At 41.4% G+C, this 26,287-nt stretch overlaps 1 protein-coding gene across 4 annotated transcripts in view; it reads right to left on the reverse strand.

Moving 5' to 3' along the window:
• Positions 1 to 362: 362 nt before the first annotated feature.
• Positions 363 to 26,287, reverse strand: part of IFT74 (intraflagellar transport 74) — a 43,750-nt gene continuing 17,825 nt past the window's right edge. For all 4 annotated transcript variants that reach the window (XM_028712173.2, XM_028712170.2, XM_028712174.2 and 1 more), the window contains exons 9-20: positions 23,268 to 23,406; positions 22,407 to 22,469; positions 21,733 to 21,876; positions 20,886 to 20,926; positions 19,779 to 19,858; positions 16,817 to 16,870; positions 14,765 to 14,862; positions 12,720 to 12,846; positions 5,946 to 6,109; positions 3,919 to 4,044; positions 1,900 to 1,960; positions 363 to 957 (exon numbers count right to left, since the gene is read on the reverse strand). In XM_028712173.2, the coding sequence (XP_028568006.1) occupies positions 842 to 957; positions 1,900 to 1,960; positions 3,919 to 4,044; positions 5,946 to 6,109; positions 12,720 to 12,846; positions 14,765 to 14,862; positions 16,817 to 16,870; positions 19,779 to 19,858; positions 20,886 to 20,926; positions 21,733 to 21,876; positions 22,407 to 22,469; positions 23,268 to 23,406 (1,213 nt within the window). In that variant the 3' untranslated portion in view covers positions 363 to 841. The remainder of the gene's footprint in view (positions 958 to 1,899; positions 1,961 to 3,918; positions 4,045 to 5,945; positions 6,110 to 12,719; positions 12,847 to 14,764; positions 14,863 to 16,816; positions 16,871 to 19,778; positions 19,859 to 20,885; positions 20,927 to 21,732; positions 21,877 to 22,406; positions 22,470 to 23,267; positions 23,407 to 26,287) is intronic.

A 26,287-nucleotide genomic window follows, 5' to 3' on the forward strand; every position in this document is an offset into this window, starting at 1 on the left:
TCAGAGGGGGCATTATAGGTTGTACAGTCGTACCTTGGAAGCCAAATGGAATTCCCCTCCCTGGAAAATGCAGATAGTGGGTTTCTTTAATATATCAACAGGAATGGATTTCCACATAACAAGGGCAGCCACGCTAAAAACCCTGCTCTAAATTAATGTGGATCAGACATCTGATATCTTTGACACTCGAAGGATAAATTCTCCTGGAGAATGAAGTATTTTTTGACTGGAGAACTGCACTGAAATATTCAGGTAAGGGTGAAGGCTAGCTGTGTTTTAGTTAACGTTTTAGTTTGGGAACTGAAAATTAGGTAGGTTCGCATTAAAAGGTAAAATAAACACATTTCTCCTTTACGCATGCATAAATTTAGAAACAATTTTATGTTCACAGTATAACCAATAACCCATTTTCTTGAATTCTGAGGCATGAGAACTTGTATCCTATGGCATGTGATCCCTATGAAATAATATTCTCTTGAAAATAATGCTGGATAATTCCCCCTTGAGTTTTTTAAATTATTTATTGTTACATATCTGATTTTATACCTACAATTCACCCCTCTCTCCTTATTAAAAATTCTTAAAATAAGATGGCTAGAATTATTTTCTTAACTTAGTAAGGCCAAAATGATGTAAATTACATTGTTTCCAATAAACCATTGGCAGAGAATAGAGGACTAAATCCAGTGAAGTTAATTTTAAAGAAACAAATTCCTGGTTGTTGTTAACTAGCAAGAATGAAAAATGCACATAGATATTGCTGTTGTGTACTGGGGAAGTGTGTAGCACTATAAATAATAATTCTCATTGGTCCACAGACATGTGAAGGAAGTGCCTAAGCTCAGGTCCTGCTGTTCTGTAAAGCTTCGATGAGAGTTTTGTTATATTCTGCAATCTGCTTTGTCACATTCTTCATTATAGGCCGGTAATCACTTTCCTGACTTTTCGTTGCTATAACTGATGATAAAAAGATAAGGAAAATTCTCCAACGTGCACCAGAGGGTAGAATTCAATGTCACGCTAAAATAAACATTTGGTCTGCACAAGCATATCTGCTTGCCAGACAGAATGACCCCCCCTGCTATTCTGGGGGTCCTTGCAACCCCCAAATAAAAACATACACACACACACACACACACACACACACACACACACACAAACCCACACACATTGGGGGGGCAGAAAGGGGGAAAACCCCATTGTGCAAGTGGAAGCCCTTGTGCATGATTTCAGTTTGTTAGATGGATTGTGTCCTAAGTTATAGATATTAAAATCTCTATGTACTACCTGGAAAAACAGCTGTTTTACTATGCATTTGCACCATTCACATTGAGATTTTGCAGGATGATACAGATGATCGTGAGTGAGAAAAGCAGTTTGGTCATCTGTGTGGGCTCTGAATGTACAGAAGGAAGGCAATTCCACCCCACCCCCCGCCATGCTATCTCAGCAAACCAAACTGCTTTAAGCTTGTTAAATGCCTCAGATAAACTATAACGGAAGAGATACTGGGTGAGAGCTAACATTAGTCATACTCAGAGTAAACCCATTTAAATCAGTCGACTTAAACAACTTAATGGGTCTACTCAGATTATGACTAAGGCTGGATATCATAATTTCCTGGCAAAAGTCTCTTCATAGCCATTGTCTCCTGTTGAACAAATAAAACAGTCCCTTTCTTTAGATATAATTATCTATATATGTAAACGTCAAGACATATGATGGTCATCTGTAACATGTGGAATGTTACAGGCTTTCAGAATAAAATGCTGAGAATGGGCATGATTCAGAAAATGTTAAGCAAGCCCAACTGATTTAAGAGACTTTAGCACCTGCTTATGTTCTTATTTACCATGATTATTTTCAGCATCTTCTCTCTGTCTTTTTTAAAAAGGATACATTCTTTCATGACAAAGTTATTTTGTTCATGGTGTTGCCATTTCCTTTCCAAATTCGTAAGCTGCAATTACAAAATGAAAAAAGATAGCAAAAAATAGCCACTTGCGTAACAACCAACCCCCCTTAATTTACTTTAATTTATTGATTATTAAATGTATATTCTGCCCTTCCACCCAAAGGATTCTACCAAGTAAGTAAGATCAAGCACAATTCAGATAACATGCACAATCCTATACATAGCTATTTAGAAGTCCCACTACATTCACTAGGGCTTACTCTCTAGTAAGTATGTCTATGTCAGTAGCCTTACTAAATCAGTTAAGTCTCACCGATTTTCATATGCTTAATCAGAGCTGTAGAGAAATTAAAAGAACTGATAAGGATTCCAGCAAAGCACATGCAGTTTGTAATTACACTGCATCAAAAAGATGGTTTGCAATGGTTTGTCTTTAATTACAGTGTGGAGACTATGATTTATGCATGACACTGAACTCTCATTATCTGTGTTGCTTTGTGGTTAACAACTGTTTTCAGACTATGTAAAGCTTATCATGCAACGTATCTTGAAACTATATTGAGCCCTGAACTGCACAGAAGAAACTTCCTCATTTCCATAGCTAAATTTCCTGTCTGATGCAAAAAGCTATGATAAGAGCAGGACTGCGTTGAGAAGATTGTAAGACTGCAGGCTAAATGTTGGGACTCCGACAACACTTTAAGCATCAACAGGAAGGCAATATGGCTATTATATTGATGGCTGCTTCCTAACAATGCAATTTGTAGAGCATTGATTTGTTTGGCTGGTGCTACTGTTCAAAGTTTGTGCCATCAAGACATGCAAGCTATTTGCAATGAATATTTCAGAATAGCTGTGTGGAAGCTAACATTTAGTATGTGAGCGTAGTGTTATTTGGTACACCTTCCAAACCAGCAATTGCCCATCACAATTTCTGCTCGGAAAAAGAGCTCAATGCACTTTATTGAGTCTCTGATGGCTAGTAGATTTTGGGATACAACAGGTGACAAAGAAAAGCTTCAATACATTTTACAGGGTGACTTTTGTGCCACACTCAGCATAAATACAGCTGAGCCTTTCAAATTATCAAATTGTATCGTGAAATCCCATTTGGTTTCCACTGTTCCCTCTACTTTCCCGTCGTCAGTCTCTGAGTGTGGTTGTTTATGTAGCCAAAGCAGTTAACACTCATGTAAAAAAGGGAGTTATCAGCAGGATCAGAGGAAACCCAAGGTTTGCAAAAGTAACTCTGGGAGGAAAAGCTGGTTGGAGGTGTTGGTGTTAGGGAAGAATGGGATGAAGTGGATGGAATCCTAAACAGGGAACATTTCACAGTGCAAAAAAGTTGTTGCAGGTCCCACTTATTATATATATTGCATCACTGAGTCTCAATTGTTCAACCATAAATGTGCAAAAAGAAAACACAACTATTTGGGAGCTGAATATTCTTAATTCTGCCAAATTCAAAACTGATATGGAAGAGGGATAGTTATCTCTTTCCCCCATGTTACCCCTGCCCTCAATTTCCCCCAGCAAACCTGTCGTTTTTCACAACAATAAAATCTCAGGGACATTAACAGAATGGCAGGAGTGAATGAGCACAAACGTCAGAGAATTATAGAAATATTAGACTTGCCTGAGATTTGGCATGGTTGGTACATAGTCACATTCACACTTTTTTCTTCAGTATGGACTAGTTTCTCCAAAATAATCTCAATTACTCTAATATCATTTTATGTACCTACTGTAATATTAATATTATTGCTCTTTAGTTCATAACTGGAAGAGTTCTGTGTTTCTTTTTTCAAATTTAGTCCTGCCACAAGCAGCATTTCTTGGAAAGAGATCTTATGTCTTTCCACATTTTAAAGATTTTGAAGTTATTTAAAGAGGCTGTAAAAAAGCAATTTATGTATGCATAGACATATTATACAAAAGTTTCAAAACTCCAAAAAGGTGGAGAAAAGGCAACACCAAAAGGCAATAGGCATTTTCAACTGTACCTGTGAATGTGTCTCGTTCTCCTGCAGCTGCAACTTCAAGCTTTCATATTCTCTATTCAGATGCTCCATAGTTTTCTTGAAAGCATTCCTGCGCTTCGTTAGTGTTTCTTTCTCTTTTTGCAGTTTCTTAAGAGTAAGGAAATAATAAAAAATGGAACATTAAAAAGCACTCATCTTAAAAGTGCTCCAGCTTATTTCTAAAATTCAGGGGGGGGGGGAAGCATTTATGCCTGAATCTAAGCATCTGGCACTCATTCCCATGAAAGCATATAATCGTGTATATGACAGACGGCATGGAAAAAGTACGTAGTCGGTTCATGTGTAAAAGATGCATGGACTGATTTGTTTGACTGTGTTATGTTGACTGTAGTGACTGGTTTGCAAGTTGGCTAATCTTTCTGAAATGAAAAAATAGTAGATATGTCTGAGAACACAAGGGCTTTCTATTTCTTTAAGAATGAAAATCCATGGCTCGTACATGATAAGATGATAAGAAATGATAAGAAACCATTTGGCCACCCAAAGTTCTTAGTTTACAACTCTTACCATTCCTGACTATTTGCCATGCTGGCTGAGGCTAATGGAAGTTGGTACCTAACAACGACCAGAGCCACAGGTTCTCCATCCCTCTTTAATATGCTTTCTTTTTTTCGTACTGTGAAACATTTCCTCTTTCTGTACATAATATTGTACTCAGCTACTTTCTTATACCTTTCCCTTGAAAGCTTTTGTTCAAGACAAAAGAAGGAATGCAGATAATAAAGCACATTCTGCAGATAATGAACTACTAAAATAAATGCTAAGCCCAAGAACATATGTAGAACCCTGCTGTATCAGCTCAAAGGCCTATCTAGTCCAGCATTCTTTTTCTCACAGTAGCCAACCTCAAGCCAACGGGAAACTCACAAGAAAGACATTCGCACCATAGTACACTTCCCCAGCAACTGATACTCAGAGACAAATATGCCTGCAAATGTGACATTAAGGCTGGAAAGCGATTCCCTGCCATGTGGGAATCACTTGCAGATGATCGCAGTGCCTGGAGACTGGCAGGTTGTGTAGCCACAGAAAGATCAGGAGGAATGACTGCTGGGAGGAATGCAGAGAGAATAAATGCCCTGGCACACCTGTAGCAGCAAAACTGGACGCCCTCATCTGCCCCAAAACACATTTCTCCCATATTGGTCTCTACCGTAACAGCAGTACAACGCTCCAAATGGTTTGACCTGACCCCCTGAAGGTGCTCTCTTCCACCGTCTCCCAAGGCAGGAGGATGCCAAATTAACTCAACTCAAGTGCCTCTGAATCTTTGTAGTTGCACAGGAAATGTTACGTGTTACTTATCTCAAGGTCTGTCCCATGGAAGATGGAGCAAGCTTGTTTGCTCCTGCTCTGGAGGGCAGGACTCGAACCCGTGGCCTCAAGTTACAAGGAAGGAGATTCCGACTAAACGCCAGGAAGAACTTTCTGATAGCAAGAGCTGCTTGGCAGTGGAATGGTCTCCCTCGGGAGGCTGTGGACTCTCCTTCCTTGGAGGTTTTTAAGCAGAGGCTGGGTGGTCTTCTGTTATGGATGCTTTAGCTGAGATTCCTGCATTGCAGGGGGTTGGACTAGATGACCCTTGGGGTCCCTTCCAACTTTAAGATTCTATGATGTATTAATTTATGTTCAGTTTTAGATCTAAAACAGTGGTGCCATTTATTTTCTCTAAAAAATAAAAAAGCAAAGCAAAGCATTTTTTTACTCAGTTTTGATGAGAAATGAGAAACCACACAGGAGCTACTGGTCCACACGACACTCTTCCATGCAAATGTGGCAGGTATGCAGCTACCATAACTACCTGACTGGGGGGGTGGATCATGTGAGTAGCCACAAGCTGTTAACACCTTTGGGAAGCAGCTCCACCATGCCTCAGTGTACGAGTATGTAAAGGACACCAAGACAGAACATTTAACAAGATGCAGCTGGAATATTTCAATAACTCGGTCTCAAGCAAATATCATTAATGTGTTTTGACGGTTAACTACCTTTTTCTTTTCCTCTCCTGCTGTTTTCAGAGCTGGCAGATTGTTGTAAAGTTCCAGGTCTTTGGTCATTTGCTCTATTTTTTCTTTGAGAGAAGTCAGTTCATCAACCATCTTGCCTTCCAGCAGGCCCATTTTCTGGAGGTCCATCCGCAGACGTTGGCTGTCTGAAACAGAAAGAGCCAAGAAGCATTACTGACATACAATGGAGATTATTTTCTAGCACAGAGATAAGTGAATCGTACATTTACTTATTCAAGGAGACAACTGACTCCTGCCTGCCTTGTTCACCTTGGCCTTAGTCCAGGAAAGCTCTTAAGTACGTCCTTAAGTTTTACATACAAATATCCATTATGTGATGAAGTAGTGGTATCGCTAAGACTAGTGTTGACATATTTGCAACAAAAACTGGCAAAGAGAAAGTAGCATTGTTGTTCTTAGCTTACATTTGTCCATAAAACTATGCAAAAAGATCTTGCTGCCCTTTTTAGTTTTAAACTATGAAAAGTGTTGTAAAGTCTCTAGGTGACCTGCTCATAAGGATCGTTTTGACGGGTATAATATACAGGACCCTCAATGGTTCTGTTGATAATTTGGAGTGGGGGGCGAGCACATCAATAGTATCTTAAGCTGAAGCATGTGTTAAAATAAACATGGTCATTCTCAACATGCATATTTTTGTTTTATTGTCTAGTAACAGACTGAGGTCATGCTGACCCTCTCTGCCTTTGAGTCTATTTAATATCTGCAATTTGGATGCCATATTTATTACCCTTACGTCCAGCTCTTAGATGGGAGCTCCCAGTGGTTTCCCCACTCATGTTATAGATCACACTTGCCCAGCCCTGAAAACTCTTGACTGATGAAATGCTTCCAGAACATTAACTGGGTCCTTATATGTGGCCTCCATGCTGAAGGCTGCGTTTGCAAAGGGGCCTAGAGGCATAGTCTGGTGTGTCTAGGCCTGAAAAACTGTGTACAGTGGTGCCCTGCAAGACGAATGCCTCGCAAGACGAAAAACCCGCAAGACGAAAGGGTTTTCCGTTGCGGAGGCGCTTCGCAAGATGAATTTCCCTATGGGCTTGCTTCGCAAGACGAAAACGTCTTGCGAGTCTCACCATTTCCCCCCCGCTTCCCCCCCTTTTTCAAAGCCACTAAGCCGTTAATAGCCTTTTAACAGCTTAGCCACTAAGCCCGCTAAGCCGCTAATAGCGCTAAATCGCTAATAGCGCTAATCCGCTTAGCCGCTAATGGGGTTGCTTCGCAAGACGAAAAAACCGCTAGACGAAGAGAATCGTGGAACGGATTCTTTTCGTCTTGCGAGGCACCACTGTACATGTCATAAGGTTTTACGCATAGGCCTCTATGCACCTATGGTGCCTAATGCGCAGATATCAGGTGAGCATGCTGGAAAAGAAAGGTGCATCGCAGCAAAATTCTAACCTCTCCACCATGTGTTGGATTGAAAAATTGCATAGAGAAGTAGTGACAAGCAGTTCTTCTCCTTAAGTAATTTTTGTGTAAGAGCTTAATCTGGATTTAAGCAAAAAATAAAATAAAAATAAAAAATGGCCCAAGGAATTTCTTTAGGGGCATTTGGTGCCTTATATTAGGCATTGTGATTTTTGTTACCAGCCCTAAGCATTCAGGAAAAGCTGAACAAACAAAAATCACGGTCCCCTTTTATTTGAACTGCTTATTGCTGGCAACAGTGGCTATCGTGCTAAGTTGCTATTACAACTGCACTTAGTTTCTCCCTGGGGTGCCATCTCTTGCTCTTCAGGAAGTTGACTTCTTAGGTATAGCTCAGATATATTCGTGATAAACGAAAATCTGAGAGTGGCAGGGAATGATGAAAATGTATTACAGGCTTTTTTATTTTAAAAAAATGTTGTTTTAAAAATAGGCCCAGAGTGGGTACAGTGGTACCTCAGGTTACAGACGCTTCAGGTTACAGATGCTTCAGGTTACAGACTCCGCTAACCCAGAAATAGTACCTCGGGTTAAGAACTTTGCTCCAGGTTGAGAACAGAAATTGTGCGGCGGAGGTGCGGCAGCAGCGGGAGGCCCCATTAGCTAAAGTGGTACCTTAGGTTAAGAACAGTTTCAGGTTAAGAACGGACCTCCAGAATGAATGTTGTTCTTAACTGTAATACCACTGTAATAAGATTTTAGAAACTAGGGGTATATGATTGGAATAGGATTGTTTTTTTATTTTCACTGGGTGTTTTTTAAAATTCTATTGTTTTCCCTACAAGGTATTTGATTTGTTTGATACATGCTATCTCTTCAAAAGAGTGCTCTAGTGAATACAGTTTACCCCCAAATAGATTTGCTAGTATCTGATTCCCTATCTGCTTTGAACAGATTTATTGGAGTGTGATGAAGGCAGATGCAATATGCAAGAAACAAAGTGCAGTTTTAGGGAGGGAAACGTGTGAATTTTTCTTATGAGCGAAGAAGCTCAAGAAATCATATTGATCTGGGAACTGTTAAGGGCAAATGGCTGTATACCCAGTGCTGTTATTTGCAGCTGTGCACTGACACACAGGAATCCGGACAGAGAACACATGCACAACCTCATCACTGGACGGTCACTACTGGCTGTGCCACTGGGGCTGAGGGAGTGTTGTGGCATTGTCTTGCATGAACAGCGATGCAAAGACATGTGCTGCATTCTTTCCTTGTCTTGAGTGCACTGGCTCCCTCCGTGTTTGTATGCATGTTGATACTGTCATCGGGACTGGTAGGCTCTGCTAGAGTTTCCCAGGACCGTTGACCATTTCCCTATTTGGGTGCTTTTCCTGCTTCTCTTCCTGTGTTGAGCTTAGATTGGATACAGTGGTCATTCCACTGGTCTATTAGTAGCTTTCCCCCCATTCTAACATAAAATGAGTACAGTGGTACCTCAGGTTAAGTACTTAATTCGTTCTGGAGGTCCGTACTTAACCTGAAACTGTTCTTAACTTGAAGCACCACTTTAGCTAATGGGGCCTCCTCCTGCAGCTGCGCCGCAGGAGCACAATTTCTGTTCTCAACCTGAAGCAAAGTTCTTAACCTGAAGCACTATTTCTGGGTTAGCAGAGTATGTAACCTGAAGCGTATGTAACCTGAGGTACCACTGTACAGTCGTACCTTGGTTCCCAAACGGAATCCATTCCGGAAGTCTGTTCAACTTCTGAAATGTTCGAAAACCGAGGCGTGGCTTCCAATTGGCTGCAGGAGCTTCCTGCACTCGAGTGGAAGCCACGTCGGATGTTCGGCTTCCAAAAAACGTTCGAAAACTGGAACATTTACTTCCGGGTTTTCGGTGTTTGTGAGCCAAAACGTACGAGTACCAAGGCGTTCGAGAACCAAGGTATGACTGTATAATATTGCTCTGGTATTGTAGCAAATAAGTTACAAGAGTTAAGAAACTTGTCTTTTCTTTGGGTGGTCTTTGACTAATTTTTAAAGGTTTTCTGCTAAGTGAACTTTTGCTTTTCATCAGAGTAATAATAATAAAAATTTATTATTTGTACCTTGCCCATCTGACTGGGTTGCCCCAGCCACTCTGGGCGGCTCTACATTTTCAAACTGTAAGAACTCTGCTGGATCAGACCAAAGGCTCAAGCTGGCCAACCAAATGCCTATCGGAAGCCGTCCAAAGTCCTGCAACATCACTCTCCCACTTGTGATTCTCAGAAATTCTTATTCAGGGGTATTACTGCCTCTGATAGGGGATGGCAAACCTAGCAATCAATGCTAAGTAGACACTGACAGCCTTGAGCTCTGTGAATCTGTTTAATCCTTCTTTAAAGCCTTCCAAGTTGGTGGCCACAACTACAACTTGTCAGAGCACATTAACTATGCACAGTGTGAAGAATCACCTCCTTGTTTTGAATTTTCCAACATTCAGGTTCAATGGATGGTGGCAAATTCTGTGAGAGACGGAAGAAAGCTCTATACACCTCTATCATATCCCCTCTTACTTTTCCTTTTCCCAAATGACTGAGGGAGAGGCAGTATATATGTACCGAAGAATATCTTTATGGGGATTGTCACGGGCCAGGAGTCAGCTTTGCCTGCTGAACAGCAGCCTGAAGGGGGAGAAGGTGAAAAGACTCCACACAAACCTGTTCAGCCTTCAAGGTCACAGAGCAGAAGGCAGCTCGCTCCAGGCTTCTTAAACAGAGCTCTCAGCAGCAGTACACCTGAAGGAGTGTATCCACCCCCATTGTTATGCCCGGACGCTGAGGTCCAGCTCTGAGGGCCTTCTGGCAGTTCCCTCACTGCGAGAAGTGAGGTTACAGGGAACCAGGCAGGGGGACTTCTTGGTAGTGGCGCCCGCCCTGGAACGCCCTCCCATCAGATGTCAAAGAAATAGACAACTATCTGATGTTTAGAAGACATCTGAAGGCAGCCCTGTTTAGGGAAGTTTTTAATGACTGAAGTTTTAATGTATTTTAAAACTTTTGTTGGAAGCCGCCCAGAGTGGCTGGGGAAACCCAGCCAGATGGGTGGGGTATGTATGTATAAATAAATAAATTGTTGTTGTTGTTGTCAGATGCTGGAACTAATGCCTGTGGTTCTCGGCCCTCTACCTTACAGCTGCCAGTGATCCCTTGGCTCTGTGGTCATCTGGATTTTCTAACATCTGGACTGTATTTGTATCTGGATTCTGATCTCAGGTAAGTGTTCCTCAGAGACTCTTAGCCTCTTCTTGCTCGGCAAAGGGACTCAGATGGAGCTACAACAGGCATGGCCCATAGTTCAGTGACAGAGCCTATGCTTTACACAAACAAGGTCTCTGGTTCAACTCTGGTGCTTCCACTTCTAAGGGTCTTAGGCAAGAGGGTCTAACATACCTTCTGCCTGAGACCTTGGACAGTATTGGGTGGGCAGACTGAGAGTATATGACAGTTTCATATGTCTTTGTGTATACTTATATGCCTCAAATGGCACTGGTATGCATTTAAAACATGACCTGCTTTCTACAGGAGGAGGAGCTGTAGAAGGGATGGGTTGTGGCTCAGTGGCAAAACACATACATTGAATGCAGGTGTTGGGTTCAGTCCCTAGCATTCCAGGTAGGGCTCAAAAAAATTCCTTCCTAAACGCCTAATGAGATACTGCTGCTTTGAGCAGACAGTACTGAGCTAGATGGAACAATGACCTTACTAGCTGTAGGTTGGCTTCCCCTGTAAAATAATCTGGAGAAAGTAAAGGATTTTCTTCAATCCAACTGCCATCCTACAGTGAAAAAAAAAAAAGGAAAGGGAAAAAGGAAAGAAAAAAAATAACAACCCTTCTCTCTGGGAAGAGACAGGAAGAGGATGCAGTCCAGTTCCTTCTGATATGCCACTAAGTCAGACTTCAGCAAGCAAATGTGTACACAGTAGCAAATTCTGAGACAAAACTGCTTTGTGCTTTGACCCAGGGAAATGTTACTGGGAAATGCTGCCATCAGCAAATGTGTTTACTCACAGGAGTTTCCTTTGGGGAGGGAAGGAGAAGGATCTGTGCAATGATCTTTATACAAAGAGTGAGGTTGTGGCCCCGAGGTGCATTTCTACAGCACTGCATGGGTCCACAAGGCTCTTTTGCACGGAGCACAGAATCAAATCGGAATTCAGGATCCCAACTTCCTTCATGTTAAAGAAGAATAAAGCAAATTGCCAGGCCTCATGGGCAGAGAAACATATAAACAATAGTTTAGCAAGAATTACCCTTCAACTTTTTTTGGTGTCGTCAAAACTGTCCATTCGTGATTTAGAGCTTTGGGGAATAATTTCTATGCACGGAGGCACCAAATCTTGTTTTCTATGCATATAAGCAGGTGACATTTAAAGGGATATATTCAACATAGTGCTAAGTAGATAGTTCTATCAGCATGAACAAATCAGTTTGGATAGTATCTGGACTCTTGGGTGCGTCAAATGAAGTTTGTCTCCTGTAGTAGCTGTAGGTGTTTATATCTGGGTATTTTAATATAAATCGTACACTAATATGAGCACATGCATATGACACAGATCATGTATCTCATAAAATTCTTTAAAAAGAAGAAGACAAAAATGACTAAATTTGCTGATCATCACTCAAAGTATTACAAGATTTTTACTGGCTTTAAACTGAATTTGGAAACGAAGTACCATTGCTGGTTTTAGCCTAGGGCCATGTTTTCTATAAAAGTGTCTTCTCCAAAGTAGAATTGGAAGAATTGTAGCTGTGATAGAACACAAATCCTGCATGCTAAATGTCCCAAAGTTCAACCCCAAGCATCCCTAGGCTGGGAAAGATTCGTGTCTTAAACTCTGGAGAGCCCATGCTGGTCAGCATCATACTGAAGTAGCTGGACCAAAGGTCAGACTAGATGAAAACCAGTTTTCAAAAATCCTAACCTTACTGTCAATTAATATAATCTCTACCAGCCATTCTCTGGTCAGTACTGCTTTCTGAAGTCAGGCAGCTAGCTCTTTGATAAAGGGTATTTTCTGTAGGGACATGCAAAAAATCCTCTCCCCAGAGCTTGCCTGGGACCAACTCCATTATCCTTTAGGTGCAAGACAACATCTGTCCTGTTCATTTGGACTTTTATTGGTATTCAAGATATTTCAATGACTTTTATCGGCTGGTTTTATATTATATCTTTATCTGCTGATATGATGTTTTGGTTTCTGCAGTGAATTTTACTTTATTGGTTTTTATTATTGTAAGCTGCATTAAGGCCATTTTTTTGCACTAGAAGGTGGGAGAGAAATTTGTAAATAAGTACAACGTACACTTCGCTTGCCATACCTGTTCCCAGGTTTTTCGCAGTACTCTGTGATTTCTGCATTTCACTTGATTTGAAAGTGAGATCTTCCTGCATGATTTTCAGCTCTTGGTTTGTTACAGAAGATATCTGCTTCATGCGATTTACATTCTGCGTGATTAAAGAAGAGTAGTGGAAGATGAGACACCCCAAATGCACTGCTACAACTGGTGGCTTAACAATGAGAACGGCTGGAGGTTTTTCCATACTACTGAAGTCAGCTACAGCAAATCCCATTAGGAAAAACATTTTAGCTGTTTGGAGTTTATTTATAAAAAGTAGAATGTTGTAGTTTTACAGACCATTGTATTGTCTCACCTACAATTGGGGAAACAGGGCCAAGGGTGAACAAAAGGTGAGAGGCTGGTGCAATTTGGGGAAGTTCAAGTGAGGATAGTTTTTGCTCCCAGTAAATGTTTCCCCTTCACATGCTATGGAATACCTTGCTTTCCAAAGCCAGGGCAACTCAACTCCAAATTGTGAATGTGACAATCAGATCCTGGTTTCATAAGCAGGAGCCGCAGTGTAAATTAAGTTGTGTTTACTGTGGCATGCAGTATTTAAAAAGTGAAAATGCTTGTTCCTCCATGAAGCAGCCTTGAGTGACAAAAGCTGAACCCATGAAAGTTGCACATAAAAGCCATTACAACGACATTTTCTTGAAATGTAGCCAAAGGTGTAATAATGTTAAAATAATAGTTTTATCGACTTAAATTGTCTGACTTTGGGGGGGGGGGGAATTTGATACACTAGGCAAAATAAGAACATATGAGGTTATATAAACAGGGAATGATTCTAGGTGCAGTTTGTACTGTACTTTAAGCTAGAAAGAGCATAAGTAACTACATCTGCCTAGTTTTAGTGCCATATGTGATAGAAGTAAACTATGAAATGTTTTGCTTCTTCTCGTTGCCATAAAAGGTTTATTAGTGCAATTAAAGACCGAGGTGTCGGCAGAAGAAACAAGGGTGGTTCTGTTTGTGAAGGAGGGTGGGGTTTGCAGGAAGAAAAAGATGCAATAATGGCTCTCCCTAAATTGTGATTAAAAACAAAAAACAAAACAGGAGCCAGCCTTGGGAACCAAACCCCTCGTCATTCTGAAGCAGATTCCCCCCCCCCCCAATGCTATACCAAGTTAAGTGACGTTCTGGTATCAATGTTAACCAAAGTTATGGTTAAGCAGGATTATCTTAACTAGGATCCGAAACAATGATTTCTAATGGGTTTCAGGGTCTGAAATAAGACAGAAGGGAAAGATTGAAATGAGGTTAGGGAGCATACATTTCCAAAGCTAACTATTCATTTGTTAACTGCAGTTAACAGGAAGTCTGTGTTATCTTTGCACTGGCCCCAAGAATAAGAGGGGTCAGGAAGGTAGTATGCTACTCTCTCTCTCTCTCCCCTCTCACATGTTAATGCCATACTTGTAAACTTTTTATATGTCAAGCAACCCCTGTAAGCTTCAACTTGATATGCTTTCTGGAGAATAAAAGCAACTAATTAAATTATCACCAAACAATTTGATTATTTGGAAAGTACTAATAATTGTGATTGGTATCTCTTCATCTTTATTCTAAAGTAAGGAATAAAGGTGTATTCTTATGAAAAAAGGATTAAAAATGTTATCCTAGCCACATTTATGTAGCAGAAAAATCCTAGTGAATTCTACACAAATAAAATGAAAAACACCATCAGACTCCACACACCAACCCAATAATTTTTACTTGCTGATCCTCTTTTCCTTTGAAAATAGGATTACCTGTGAGGAAGATTATGCTTTTCCTTTGGTATCATTGCAAAGATGGTAAATAGTAAGTGATTTAATGCTCTTGGATTGACATGATGTACTTTTTGGGTAAGTGTTCCCATTGAAATGCCTAAAATAAGTTGGTTATTTGTTATTTTCTTTGGTTCTAGTTTGCTTTCATTTGGATTTGTTTACATAAAAATCAATAAAAGTAAAATGAAAATCACAGCAGAGTCAACGGAACTTACTTCCAAGCTTATGATTGGAGCCAAAGCCACTCACCCTGCTTGAATGCTCTAAAATTGCCACAATACTGGCCTCTATCTGTGTTTTCCGTTCTAGTTCCTGGTTCTTTGCCTCTTCAAAAGATTCAAGAAAGTCTAAAGATTGAAAAACAAGATAAGGGAGGCTGCTGCTTATAAAAGGAAAAGCAGAAAAGTCCTGAAATGTGACTTATAGCAATAAGGATTCTGAATTTAAAAGCAATTAAAAATATATATAAACAAACATCTTAAAGCAATTTAAATGGAACCAAGAAATTTTATCTGTAAGGAATATCTAGAATGTGAGCTGGTTTTTGCAGCCTTTTATTCACCTTTTAATATCGATGTGGTGATCAACCAATGACAGGACAGTCAAAGCTCACATGAAGAGCCACATAAAAAGCTGCCCTCTTATTCTCTTCTATGCATCAGAAAATGTTTTACACTTGCAAAGAAGTACCCTTGTGGGACATCAATGCTACCAGCCTGGACCTCCTCCATCTGTGTCACTGCCCTGGCTCCAGTGAGCTGAAACAGTGCTGATGCCGGGAGGCCAATTGCTGTGCCCTGGGGGGAACTGCAGTGGTCCCAATGCCACAAGGTCAGTGCTGCCGCTCTGCCCGTCCCCCTCTTGTGCCACTGCTGAAGCGCTGCATTAGAGCCCTGCAGAACTCTAAGACTACCATTAACATGATGCACAGTTTACTTCCGGTGCATATACCGTATTTTTTGCTCTATAAGACGCACTTTTCCCCTCCTAAAAAGTAAGGGGAAATGTGTGTGCGTCTTATGGAGTGAATGCAGGCGGGAGGCTCTGCTCAGCGCTCCCCTTAAGAGCCGAATGGAGCGTGTGTGTGGCTCTTGGGGGCTTTTCCCCTTCTTCCTCCTTGGGGAAAAGCCCCCAAGAGCCGCACACATGCTCCGCACGCTCTTGAAAGGGACCACGGCTCTTAGGGGAGCCTTCTGCCTTAGCCACGTGCAGCCACTTCCGGATAGGGGGAGCCTTCATCCCCCTGCCTGGGAGAAGCTGCGTGCGGCTATCCCATAAGCCAGGACAGCAAGAGGCCATCCCAGAAGCCAGATCCCTCTTGCTGTTCTGGCTTCTGCGATTCAGAATATTTTTTTTCTTGTTTTCCTCCTCCAAAAACTAGGTGCGTCTTATGGAGCGAAAAATACGGTATGTCATCCTTCCAGGAGCAAAACTTTCCAATGTGGAGAAGGCGGCTGTGTGGGTGCAGTGGACATTTGTCCAAAGAGGGAAGCTCTGACTCAGGAATTGGCAAGGTTTACCTCGCCTGGGCCGGTTCACTCCAGCGGAGATCCCTGTGTGGGTCAGATCGCGCGCATGCCTGCAATTTCTGGCGTCTGCGCAGACGCAATTTCCTGTGTTGCGGAAGCGAGTCCCCGCACCGGTTTAGCGCAGCGAGGGGAGGCTTGGCTTGTGGGCCAGTTAAACGACCCCTGTAGGCCACTTGTGGCCCACAGTTTGCCGACCCCTGCTCTGACTCATGCATGCATGGCAGCTCCAAATCTACATCAGAGTTCCTGCATGCTGAAGGCAGCTTTTAAGTCAACTGAGCACTGTAAAGGTGCACAAAACGCCTTCCTTATCTAGTTCTCCTCTGAAGATAGTCTCCTGACAAAAGCAAAATCTACAGATGCATCCTTATACAAAAGCAGCTTAAGGCCATATGGAACTTAAAAAAATGTCTTGACTGATAATTTGAATGCCTGAAATAGCAATCAATTATTGCTCTATACCAGGCATGGCCAAACTTGGCCCTCTAGCTGTTTTTGGACTACAGTTCCCATCATCCCTGACCACTGGTCCTGTTAGCTAGGGATGATGGGAGTTGTAGTCCCAAAACAGCTGGAGGCAAGTTTGGCCATGCCTGCTCTATACACTGCTGCAAAGCCAGTGGCTATGTGGGGAAATGTCTTTGGCTAAGGTTGCTAAATTAAGAACAGCGATCAGGCCAGGTGACCAAAAACTATTAATGCAAATGAAATGTGCATTAAGAGATGCCTTCATTTTGACAATGCAAGTCAACATACATTTGAAACTACTTACTGTCCATGCTTTCTTCTCTTTTCTTCAACTCCTTGTATTTCAGATTCTTCTCACCTACAAAAATGCCATTTTAAAATTAAACAGTTAATAATTTAAGACTGCGATCTTCTCATTTACTTGGAGCTAAACCCTACTGAACTCAGAGGAACGCACAGCCCAAACTGTCTCTGTTTGATTTTCCATTTCTCCCTTTTACTACAACCTCTCATATCACATCCCAAGAGGCTTTAGGGAGGCACAGGGGCTGCAGTGAGTAGCTGGTATGGGAAATACCCTTTGTGCAAGCATCTTTCAACTAGAACCGCATGCAATCCATTCCTATACCTTTTGTTCTTTGACCTGTTTCAATGAATCTTGTTCATTTAGGAGCTGACCAAAATCCATGTATGGAAATATATTCAGTGCTTGAGATAGAGGGAGTACCTTGTATACTTTGTTTGTATTTTAATGGGGTTAATTCAGTCTTTAAAATATATATAAATTATTCCAGTGGATGTCTTGTGTTTCATAAGCAAAAAATTTGAAAGGATAAGCTAAATATAGATATATTTAGAGTCAAGAATTCCAACATCTTCTTTCCTCCCCAACAGTATTGTATCGACATCCCTTCAGCTTTCCTTCATATCTAACATATACAAATTATAAACATATGCAACTGGCCCCAAGGGACCATGATTTTCCTTGAACTTCCTTGCAGCTGTGAGCCTGTTCCTGGCTGACTCTCCCTTTCATGATACAGGAAAACTTACCAGAAGTGCCCTGAAAAAGTCTAGCCCACTTCTCAGAGTCCATGAATATACTCCTGGACTCATTTTAAAAAATCTAGAGAATATTTCTACTTCTTTGTTTTATTACTCTTGCCACAAAAACCAAAACAGACTCATGTAAAAGCGGAGAGTGCTGTTTTTGCTAAGCTACCACCAAAGCAATCTATTTCTTACCGTCTATAGTCATCCAAATGATACAAGAAAATAATGCAAAAGCAATATGCAAAGAAAAAAGGATAAAAGCAGAATGAAAAAATTGTTACTATTATTTGAAAATGGAGAGACCAAAACAAGCAGTGATGGGAGTACCTAGTTTGCAATCAAGAAAGAACAATACTACAGTGGTGCCCCGCAAGACGAATGCCTCGCAAGACGAAAAACTCGCTAGACGAAAGGGTTTTCCGTTTTTTGAGTCATTCCGCAGGACGAATTTCCCTATGGGCTTGCTTCGCAAGACAAAATGTCTTGCGAGTTTGTTTCCTTTTTCTTAAAGCCGTTAAGCCGTTAATATTCGCTAAGCCGCTAATAGCCGCTAAGCCGTTAATAGCCGCTAAGCCGCTAATAGCCATGCTTCGCAAGACGAAAAAACCGCAAGACAAAGAGACTCGCGGAACGGATTAATTTCGTCTTGCGAGGCACCATTGTATTTAAGTTCCTTAACAGAGTAGTGATTAGCAGGAACTAGGAATAAGACCCTTTGGATATATTCAGGCTAAATTAACAATCGTCTACATCTCAAATATTTTTTCTCATGATCTCATATGTGATACTAGGGCTCAATAATATATACGTACTCAGAGAAGCATATATACACATTCTACAAATGGTCCTGTATTATGTCTTCATATTTTGCTGGAAGCTGCCCAGCCAGATGGGTGGGGTATCATCATCATCATCATCCATAAACCTTGCATTCTGTAGTGAAAACACTAACCCCGTCTATGCCAACAGGATACTGCTGTTCTTGCTGAAGTCTGGACTGTTGCTTATATATGGGGTGGTAGCAGGCCAGAGTGAAGACTGCAACAGTCTAGTCTGCTCCCGCATGCCCTGCCCCACAGGCTCAGCTGGATTGGCCAAAGTCAAATGACAGTGATGAGGTGGGAGCTGGCCCAGAGATTTTCTAACAGCCAGCAACCTGGTGGCTGCTGCTCCGGTGGTTGCGGAGCCGATGGCAACAGGCCACAACTGCTCTCCCAGTCTGGGTAAGCAGCCATTCTTGGAAAGAATACTACGCAAAATAAGGAAGTATGTGCATACAGTGGTACCTTGGGTTACATACACTTCAGGTTACAGACTCTGCTAACGCAGAAATAGTGCTTCAGGTTAAGAACTTTGCTTCAGGATGAGAACAGAAATCGTGCTCCGGCGGCGCAGCAGCAGCAGGAGGCCCCATTAGCTAAAGTGGTGCTTCAGGTTAAGAACAGTTCCAGGTTAAGTACGGACCTCCGGAACGAATTAAGTACCTAAGCCGAGGTACCACTGTACTTGTTCCATTTGCAAAACTGATTTGTATCACAGAACTTGGACTGGACTTAGTAAAGGAACTGGCCTATCCTGGTACAGAGTACACATTACTCTGACTAGGAAAAACTTCATCATGTTATCTTCGCTCACTATTCTCACCCCCTGAGGTCCTTCAAAACACGAAGAAACCTTCCTGCCAACAGCAGATTTTTGTGTGCACGGATCTTCAGTACCCTCAATCCAGAGATCATAAATGAATGGGGAAATCACAAATTCACTTCTGAATCAGATCTACTACATGGAAGAAAAACTAAACAAGATGGCACCTACATTTTGGAACTCCCTGCCTATTGATATCAGACAGACACCTTCATCGTACCATTTTCGACACCTGCTAAAAACATTTTTGTTCAGACAAGCTTACCTGGATACCTAGAATGTTTATGTGCTTTTAGTTTATTGCTGGTTTAAATTTTCTGAATGTTTTAACTGCTTTGACTAATATTTTTATTGTTTTGTTCATTTTGATTTCAGGGCTTTTTAAAACTATCAAACAGTATATAATTTTTTTATGAAATAAAGTTTATTTAGAGTACACCTATTGAAAATAATAGACCTAACTTATTCATGTCCATTCATTTCAATCGGCCTGTTCTGAGTAAAACTGAGTTGAATACCCTCCTAATAATGTTTTTTAAAATCAGGTTAATAGGTCCTGTCTATTTTACCTTGCTGCTCCTCTAAATCCATGTCAAGCTGCCGTATTCCTTCGTTAAGTTGGTTGATTTTTTCTTTTATGTCTGTCAGCCTAAAACCATGCAAAAACTAAATGATGAAAACTGAAAAAGTACAGCATTTAGCAGCCATTTTCTGGAAGGGAAATAGCAAGGTGAGTGAAGTTAACAAATGTAAAACTCCAACATCTTTTAGTTTCTTTCCCTAACATCTCTTAGGTTCTTAGCATTCCAGCACTGACTCAATGTATTTAACTTTAAACAGAAACTTGATTATCCCAAAGGAACGATCTCGCCTTGTTTAACTTAACAAATGGGTCCACCTGCTGGTTAATCAGCATTATAATAATGACTTGGATTGCAAGCCTATACTAATTCACCTACTGGGAGTAAGTCCCACTGAAATCAAAGGGGCAGACATATATAGGATTTCACTGTTTGCTATAATAGAAGAATGCACAATTGTCATTAAAGCCAGGCACCCCCAAACTCGGCCCTCCAGATGTTTTGGGACTACAACTCCCATCATCCCTAGCTAACAGGACCAGTGGTCAGGGATGATGAGAATTGTTGTCCCAAAACATCTGGAGGGCCGACTTTGGGGATGCCTGATTACAGCCATCTTTAGCCATTATGAAGGGACAGAAAACGCATGAAGGGGGTGACTATATGAGGTCTACTTCTCTTCTATGCCTGCAGAGGTTTTCTGCATGTTTAAGAACCCTGGAAATCTTCCACCTTGCCTAAGCTCCTTTCTGCCAAAATTCCCTTGGAATGAGGTAAATTGCCACGAGATGAACATGTAGATATGGGGGGAAACTTGGTTGAGTAAATACAATCTTTGGCTTTACATACTACTTGCTTTTAGCACTTTAGTAACAGTTCAAGTCATCCCAAATAGATCATATCTCAGTTCAAAATACGTTGTAACTAGAAGTGTTTTGTGAGGCATTCAAAAAACACAAGGTCTTTATATAGCCTATAAGCAGCTGCACTATACAAACTGGTTATATGAGTTGAGCAGCTTTGCAGAAATAGATAAGAGAATTGCATTTATATTCAGAACCAGGGTCTAAAAGAACAATATGGAACAGCACTCACTGTCTCTCCATGCTTGCTATTTCTTGGTTGTCTTCCTTCACCTTTAAAAAAAGAAAAAAAGAAACATATAATCATTAAATAACAATGGAAAACCAAAGGTGGTTGGTCTCTGCAAAATTTTTCCTTTTTCTTTCTGTATATTTGGATGCAATGTTTAATTTATTATTTTCTCTGGAATTTTAAAAAATGCAATAAAGATCTTTTAAAAATTACTTGGTTATGCTAAAAATGGAGACCACTTAATAATAATAAATGACATCTGTCAGTTCTGTTTCTAGCGTCATTAACAATAGTTGGTGGACAGAGGTGCTGTTAGGTTTCCAAGGGGTTGCTCGAGAGCAAGCAGGCAAGTACCTCCCTGCTCGGCTGTGAAGCCTTGCTTTTGATGCAAAATAAACTTTATCTGTCTGGAGCGCCACTCTCCCGTGGCTGACTCATTCACTGGCAGAATCCGTGAGTGGGCGGGGCTTAAACTTTTCCCAGCAGTTTCTTGACGCCCAGTCTGCGCCTCCCCTCTCTGCGTGAAACCTTACTGCGCAAGTAGGGATTGGGTAAAGGTGGACCTCTCCCCTCCCCGCTTTGCCCAGGCAAGGTGTCCTGGCAACTCCCCTCCTCCGAACCCTGCAGCTCCTCTCCCCTGGAGGCGTGGTTACTCTCCCCCGCCAAGGAGGAGCTGCTTTCCACTATCTTTGAGGGCTCTCTGTAATCCATCCGGCTTTTCCTCTCTCCCTCCTGAACTGATGGCAATTCCCTGACAGGTGCTTACTTGACCTCCAAGTTTTCACTTTTCAACTGCCCTTTGTTTGCAAAATCTCTTCATTTCTGTCTGTTTTAGCACTCTACATACCTGTTTTAGCAATCTCTCTCTCTCCTCCTGTGGAGAGCCCATACTTTTGTCCTCTGCCATCATTTGATTCCGATGTTCCTCAAGGCCATGAAGCTTTTCATACAGTTGCAGAGCCTCCTGTTTAACCTGGGAGTGTGCTATTTCCTGAAGAGATAAACTTCTTTACTAAAGTGATGAAATATTTTGCTAATAAAGTCATGTAAGTGATCTGTTAAGAATTTTTGTACATCAAGCAAAAGTGCTCATGTGTTGAACCTGCCAGGTAACAATTTATTTATGATTTGTTTATAAAGAAATATATATCCCTGAATACTGTTTGCAAAAAAACCACACCCATATAAATACAAACAATAGCATTCAATAAAATGCCCTTTAAAACTTGATAAAAACAAAACTATACATCCTGGATAAAACTGAGTAGAGAACTAAAAATCAAGAGCCTACAATCATTAAGTAACAAAGCCCATGGTTTCTATCACAAGCATTAATTGATATTCAGTGTCCAGATAAATCAATAGGCTATCATGGGATTTTGGCCATATTTTCTTAATGGAACAACAAAAAACAAAAAAACCAACAACTTATGCCAGCTTTTGTTTTCTTACTAACAAAATTTAAAACACCCTCAAATTTCAACCATTTTGTAATTGAATAGAATTTAATGTCATACATACAGCTTCTAGAGACTGTTCTTTTATATTCACAGCATCCAGTTCTTGCTGTAAAGCACACAATTCCTACAAGAGTAAAATAAATTAGTATGCAGGTCCTGCTACTGGAATGTTCATTACCCGAAATCTGTTACCTGATCACAATTAGTTATACCCAACCTTTGCTAAATGAAAGACCGGTTCAGATATCCTAACAGCTGGAGTTTGTCTAGTTCCTTGTGTTTATCTTGGCGGTGGCAGCATTTTGGGCAGAAACCATGGAGTGAGGGACAGAGATAGGGCACATCAAGGAGCAGAAAAGATCAGACAAATGAGGGAGTAGGAAGGATCAGAGAATTCGGTTTTTCTTTTGTTTGGCTGATTGACTGCAGTAGTTTCAGGCAGAAACCAAGGAGGGAGTCGTTTAGTCGATGAGTCGTGTCCGACTCTTCGTGACCCCCTGGACCAGAGCATGCCAGGCACTCCTGTCTTCCACTGCCAGTTTGGTCAAACTGTGGGAGGCAGTGGAAGAGGGAGGGAGGGAGAAAGGACAAATCATGGAACAGAAATGTTCATATAGGAAATACTGGAAATCACCAGCTCATTAAGCGAAAGCTCGCCTAACGAACAATTTCCTAGGAACACACTGTGTTTGGAAAGCAGGACTGGCGTATTTGGTTAATAAAAGCTACCAGAGGCTACGTGCATAGAAAATGGACCCCTCCAAAAAATATGGGGAGTTGACAGCTTAGTCAAGATCATGCTATCCTACATAAAAGGATTTCAGCTTTTGGATTTCCGCTACAGGAGTTCTTTTTCATTTATCAACGCTTTATTGATTGTGCTGTGGCTCATCAAGATGTAGTTCAGACATGAAAGCGTCACCTGCAAGAGCTTTTCATTTGCCACTTTCATCTCCATGTATTTAGCTTGATCCTCTTCAGACATATTTTTGACTATGTTTTCCGCTGCCTGCTTTTCCTGCTGGATGTCATCTTCCACAGCTTGAATGAGATTTTCTTTGCTGCATCACAAAAGCAAATATTTTGTAAATCTGTTTCATTTTTTAAAAAAGGTTATTCAAATCTCTGATTTACACAGAAGTACTCAGCTTGCTCTACTAGCTTTTCGTTCTGACAAGTGCTAAAGAAACATGGAGAGAACACCATTTCCCTTTCTTCTAACCACTGCTGCCACTGCCCATTTTCTCTCCCAGATGAGTACCAGAAACAAGGAAATTACTTCAACTCCCCTCTGCTGAAAAATTCCAGGGAAGAAAAGCATAAGTACTTTCCTATTTAGCATGTAGGCTGACCGAAACCAAAGTGTCAGAGTTAAACTAAATCTGAATCAAATGCTTACTTTGCTCCCTGCCCCACAAATAGATGAGAAGCTCAGTCATCAATTAAAAGATTTTGTTTGAGCTCAAACCAGAACAGAACCATCACCACAACAAAGAACAGGTCACCGATTTTATATATATGGCATTTTAGACTAGTACACTCTCTGGTCCCAAACAACAGTCCAATTCACATGACCAGTGAATGAATCAGAAGCATCTTTATTTGCATCAGTTACTAGCCACAGCAGTAGCCACAGCGTGGGACGCGGGTGGCACTGTGGGTTAAACCACAGAGCCTAGGACTTGCTGATCAGAAGGTCGGCGGTTCGAATCCCCGTGATGGGGTGAGCTCCTGTTGCTCAGTCCCTGCTCCTGCCAACCTAGCAGTTCGAAAGCACGTCAAAGTGCAAGTAGATAAATAGGTACCACTCCGGCGGGAAGGTAATCGGCATTTCCGTGTGCAGCTCTGGTTCGCCAGAAGCGGCTTAGTCATGCTGGCCACATGACCCGGAAGCTGTACGCTGGCTCTCTCGGCCAATAAAGCGAGATGAGTGCCGCAACCCCAGAGTCGGTCATGACTGGACCTAATGGTCAGGGGTCCCTTTACCTTCACCTTTACTAGCCACAGCAATGCAATGCAATGCAATAAAATGTACTGAAGAAACAGGTAAAAACTTAACTATAGAAAATACATTTTGGGGGTTTACATCAATAATCAAATAGTAGATCTTATTCTAATTGCCCCCGCTAAGAACATTGCAATTTTTGCTGTCATCTGATCATATTGATCTGCTAAAAGAAAGGACACAGTAGCAATGGTTGAGCGACTTGGCATGGACAATAATAGAGGGGTAATAACCTCAATCCCCAAATCTTTATAAAGAGTGCAAGCCAGAAGCACATGAGCCAGTGAATGTGTCAAAGGGGATCCAGGTTTATGCTCACCGTCTCTGCTTCCAACCCTTTTCTGCATTAAGCTTCTGAACAGAGCCCACAGGCACACTTTGTAGGGGCATAAGCCTTCTCCATTTAATTTGCACTCTGCATTTTCCAAGATACTAGATCTCAGAAAGAGAGAGAACTGAAGAGGGCAGGAGTGGGGATTGTGGGTGTGAGTCTGACCCCTCCCTCTGTTGTGTGCCAGTGCTTATGTAAATAGAGCTAGCTTGAGCACATGAACTCCTACCTTGAAGGAACAAAATAATAAAAAAAATCCTTCCAGTAGCACCTTAGAGACCAACTGAGTTTGTTATTGGTATGAGCTTCCATGTGCATGCACACTTCTTCAGATACACTATCTTGAAGGAAGTTATACATTTTGGGCTTGCGGAAAACATTTGTACTGTGCCTTCTCTAAGGGTTGGGAAGCTGCAGGAAGCTTTAAGGCTGAAATTTACTATTTAAGATTATGAGGGAAAACAGCTTGGCAGGGGAAGGATGAGAGTGCCCTGACCCTCATGCAGTAGCTTGGCTACTCTCTACAGCTGTTACTGAAACCTTCTCCCTAACCTTTGAGCTAAGTGAAGCATGCACATTCTTCCTGGGGAAAATCCCGGTCTGTATACCTGTGCTGGTAAGGCCTATGGCACTGTACAGAACTGCAAGCTCTGAGTATCCAAGTTTGGGTGGCATTAAAAGCATTAAAAGATATGAGAGAGAGAGAGAGAGAGAGAGAGAGAGAGAAACAATCTGGCAAGCAGCAGCAGCAGCAGCAGCGATGTGAGCAACAGGATCAGTTTGGTAAAAATTGCTCTTCATATTTTTTCCATCACACTACATCTTTCCATATTACGTTATCAGCCGTATTTCCCCTGTGTTCCTTCTCAGCTATTAGCACTCTCTCTCTAACACATTTAGGATACTGGCTTACCTGAGATTGGGCCCCATGGAAGTTAATGGGCCTTACTTCTGAGCAGACATTAAAGAATTGCTCTATTAAGTATCATATTACAGTAGTACCTTGGTTGACGAATGCCTTGCTACTCGAACGTTTTGGCACCCGAACGCTGCAAACCTGGAAGTGAGTGTTCCAGTTTGCAAATGTTCTTTGGAAGCTGAACGTCTAACATGGCTTCTGATTGGCTTCTGGAGCTTCCTGCAGCCAATCGGAAGCCATGCCTTGGTTTCCGAATGTTTTGGAAGTCGAACAGACTTCTGGAACAGATTCCGTTTGATTTCTGAGGTACAACTGTATTTATTCATTTAATCTAGCCAAAGCCATTGCCGAAAGATAAAACTATCATATAGGAAGATTAGGGCACAATATCACAATGATCACACCCACTCTATCACACAGGCAAATCACTATCGTAATATGAATATTTATACTTTCTCATGTGAACCGAAGGTGAACCGGCACACGGGTGTCAAATAGGTTACTGAATCTTTGTTAGCCTAAACTGGAATCAGAGCAGCTATAGTCACAGCTGAATCAGAACTGATCCAAAATGTTTAGTAGTTCCTCTCAATGGTTTTGACTGAATGATACATGTGACATATAAAAGTTAAAGGTGATTTTTAATTCTTTGAATGTAACTTATACCTAACCTCCACCCTGATCAGC

Source organism: Podarcis muralis, chromosome 17 (assembly GCF_964188315.1).
Source record: "Podarcis muralis chromosome 17, rPodMur119.hap1.1, whole genome shotgun sequence".
NCBI classification, from domain to species: Eukaryota; Metazoa; Chordata; class Lepidosauria; order Squamata; family Lacertidae; genus Podarcis; species Podarcis muralis.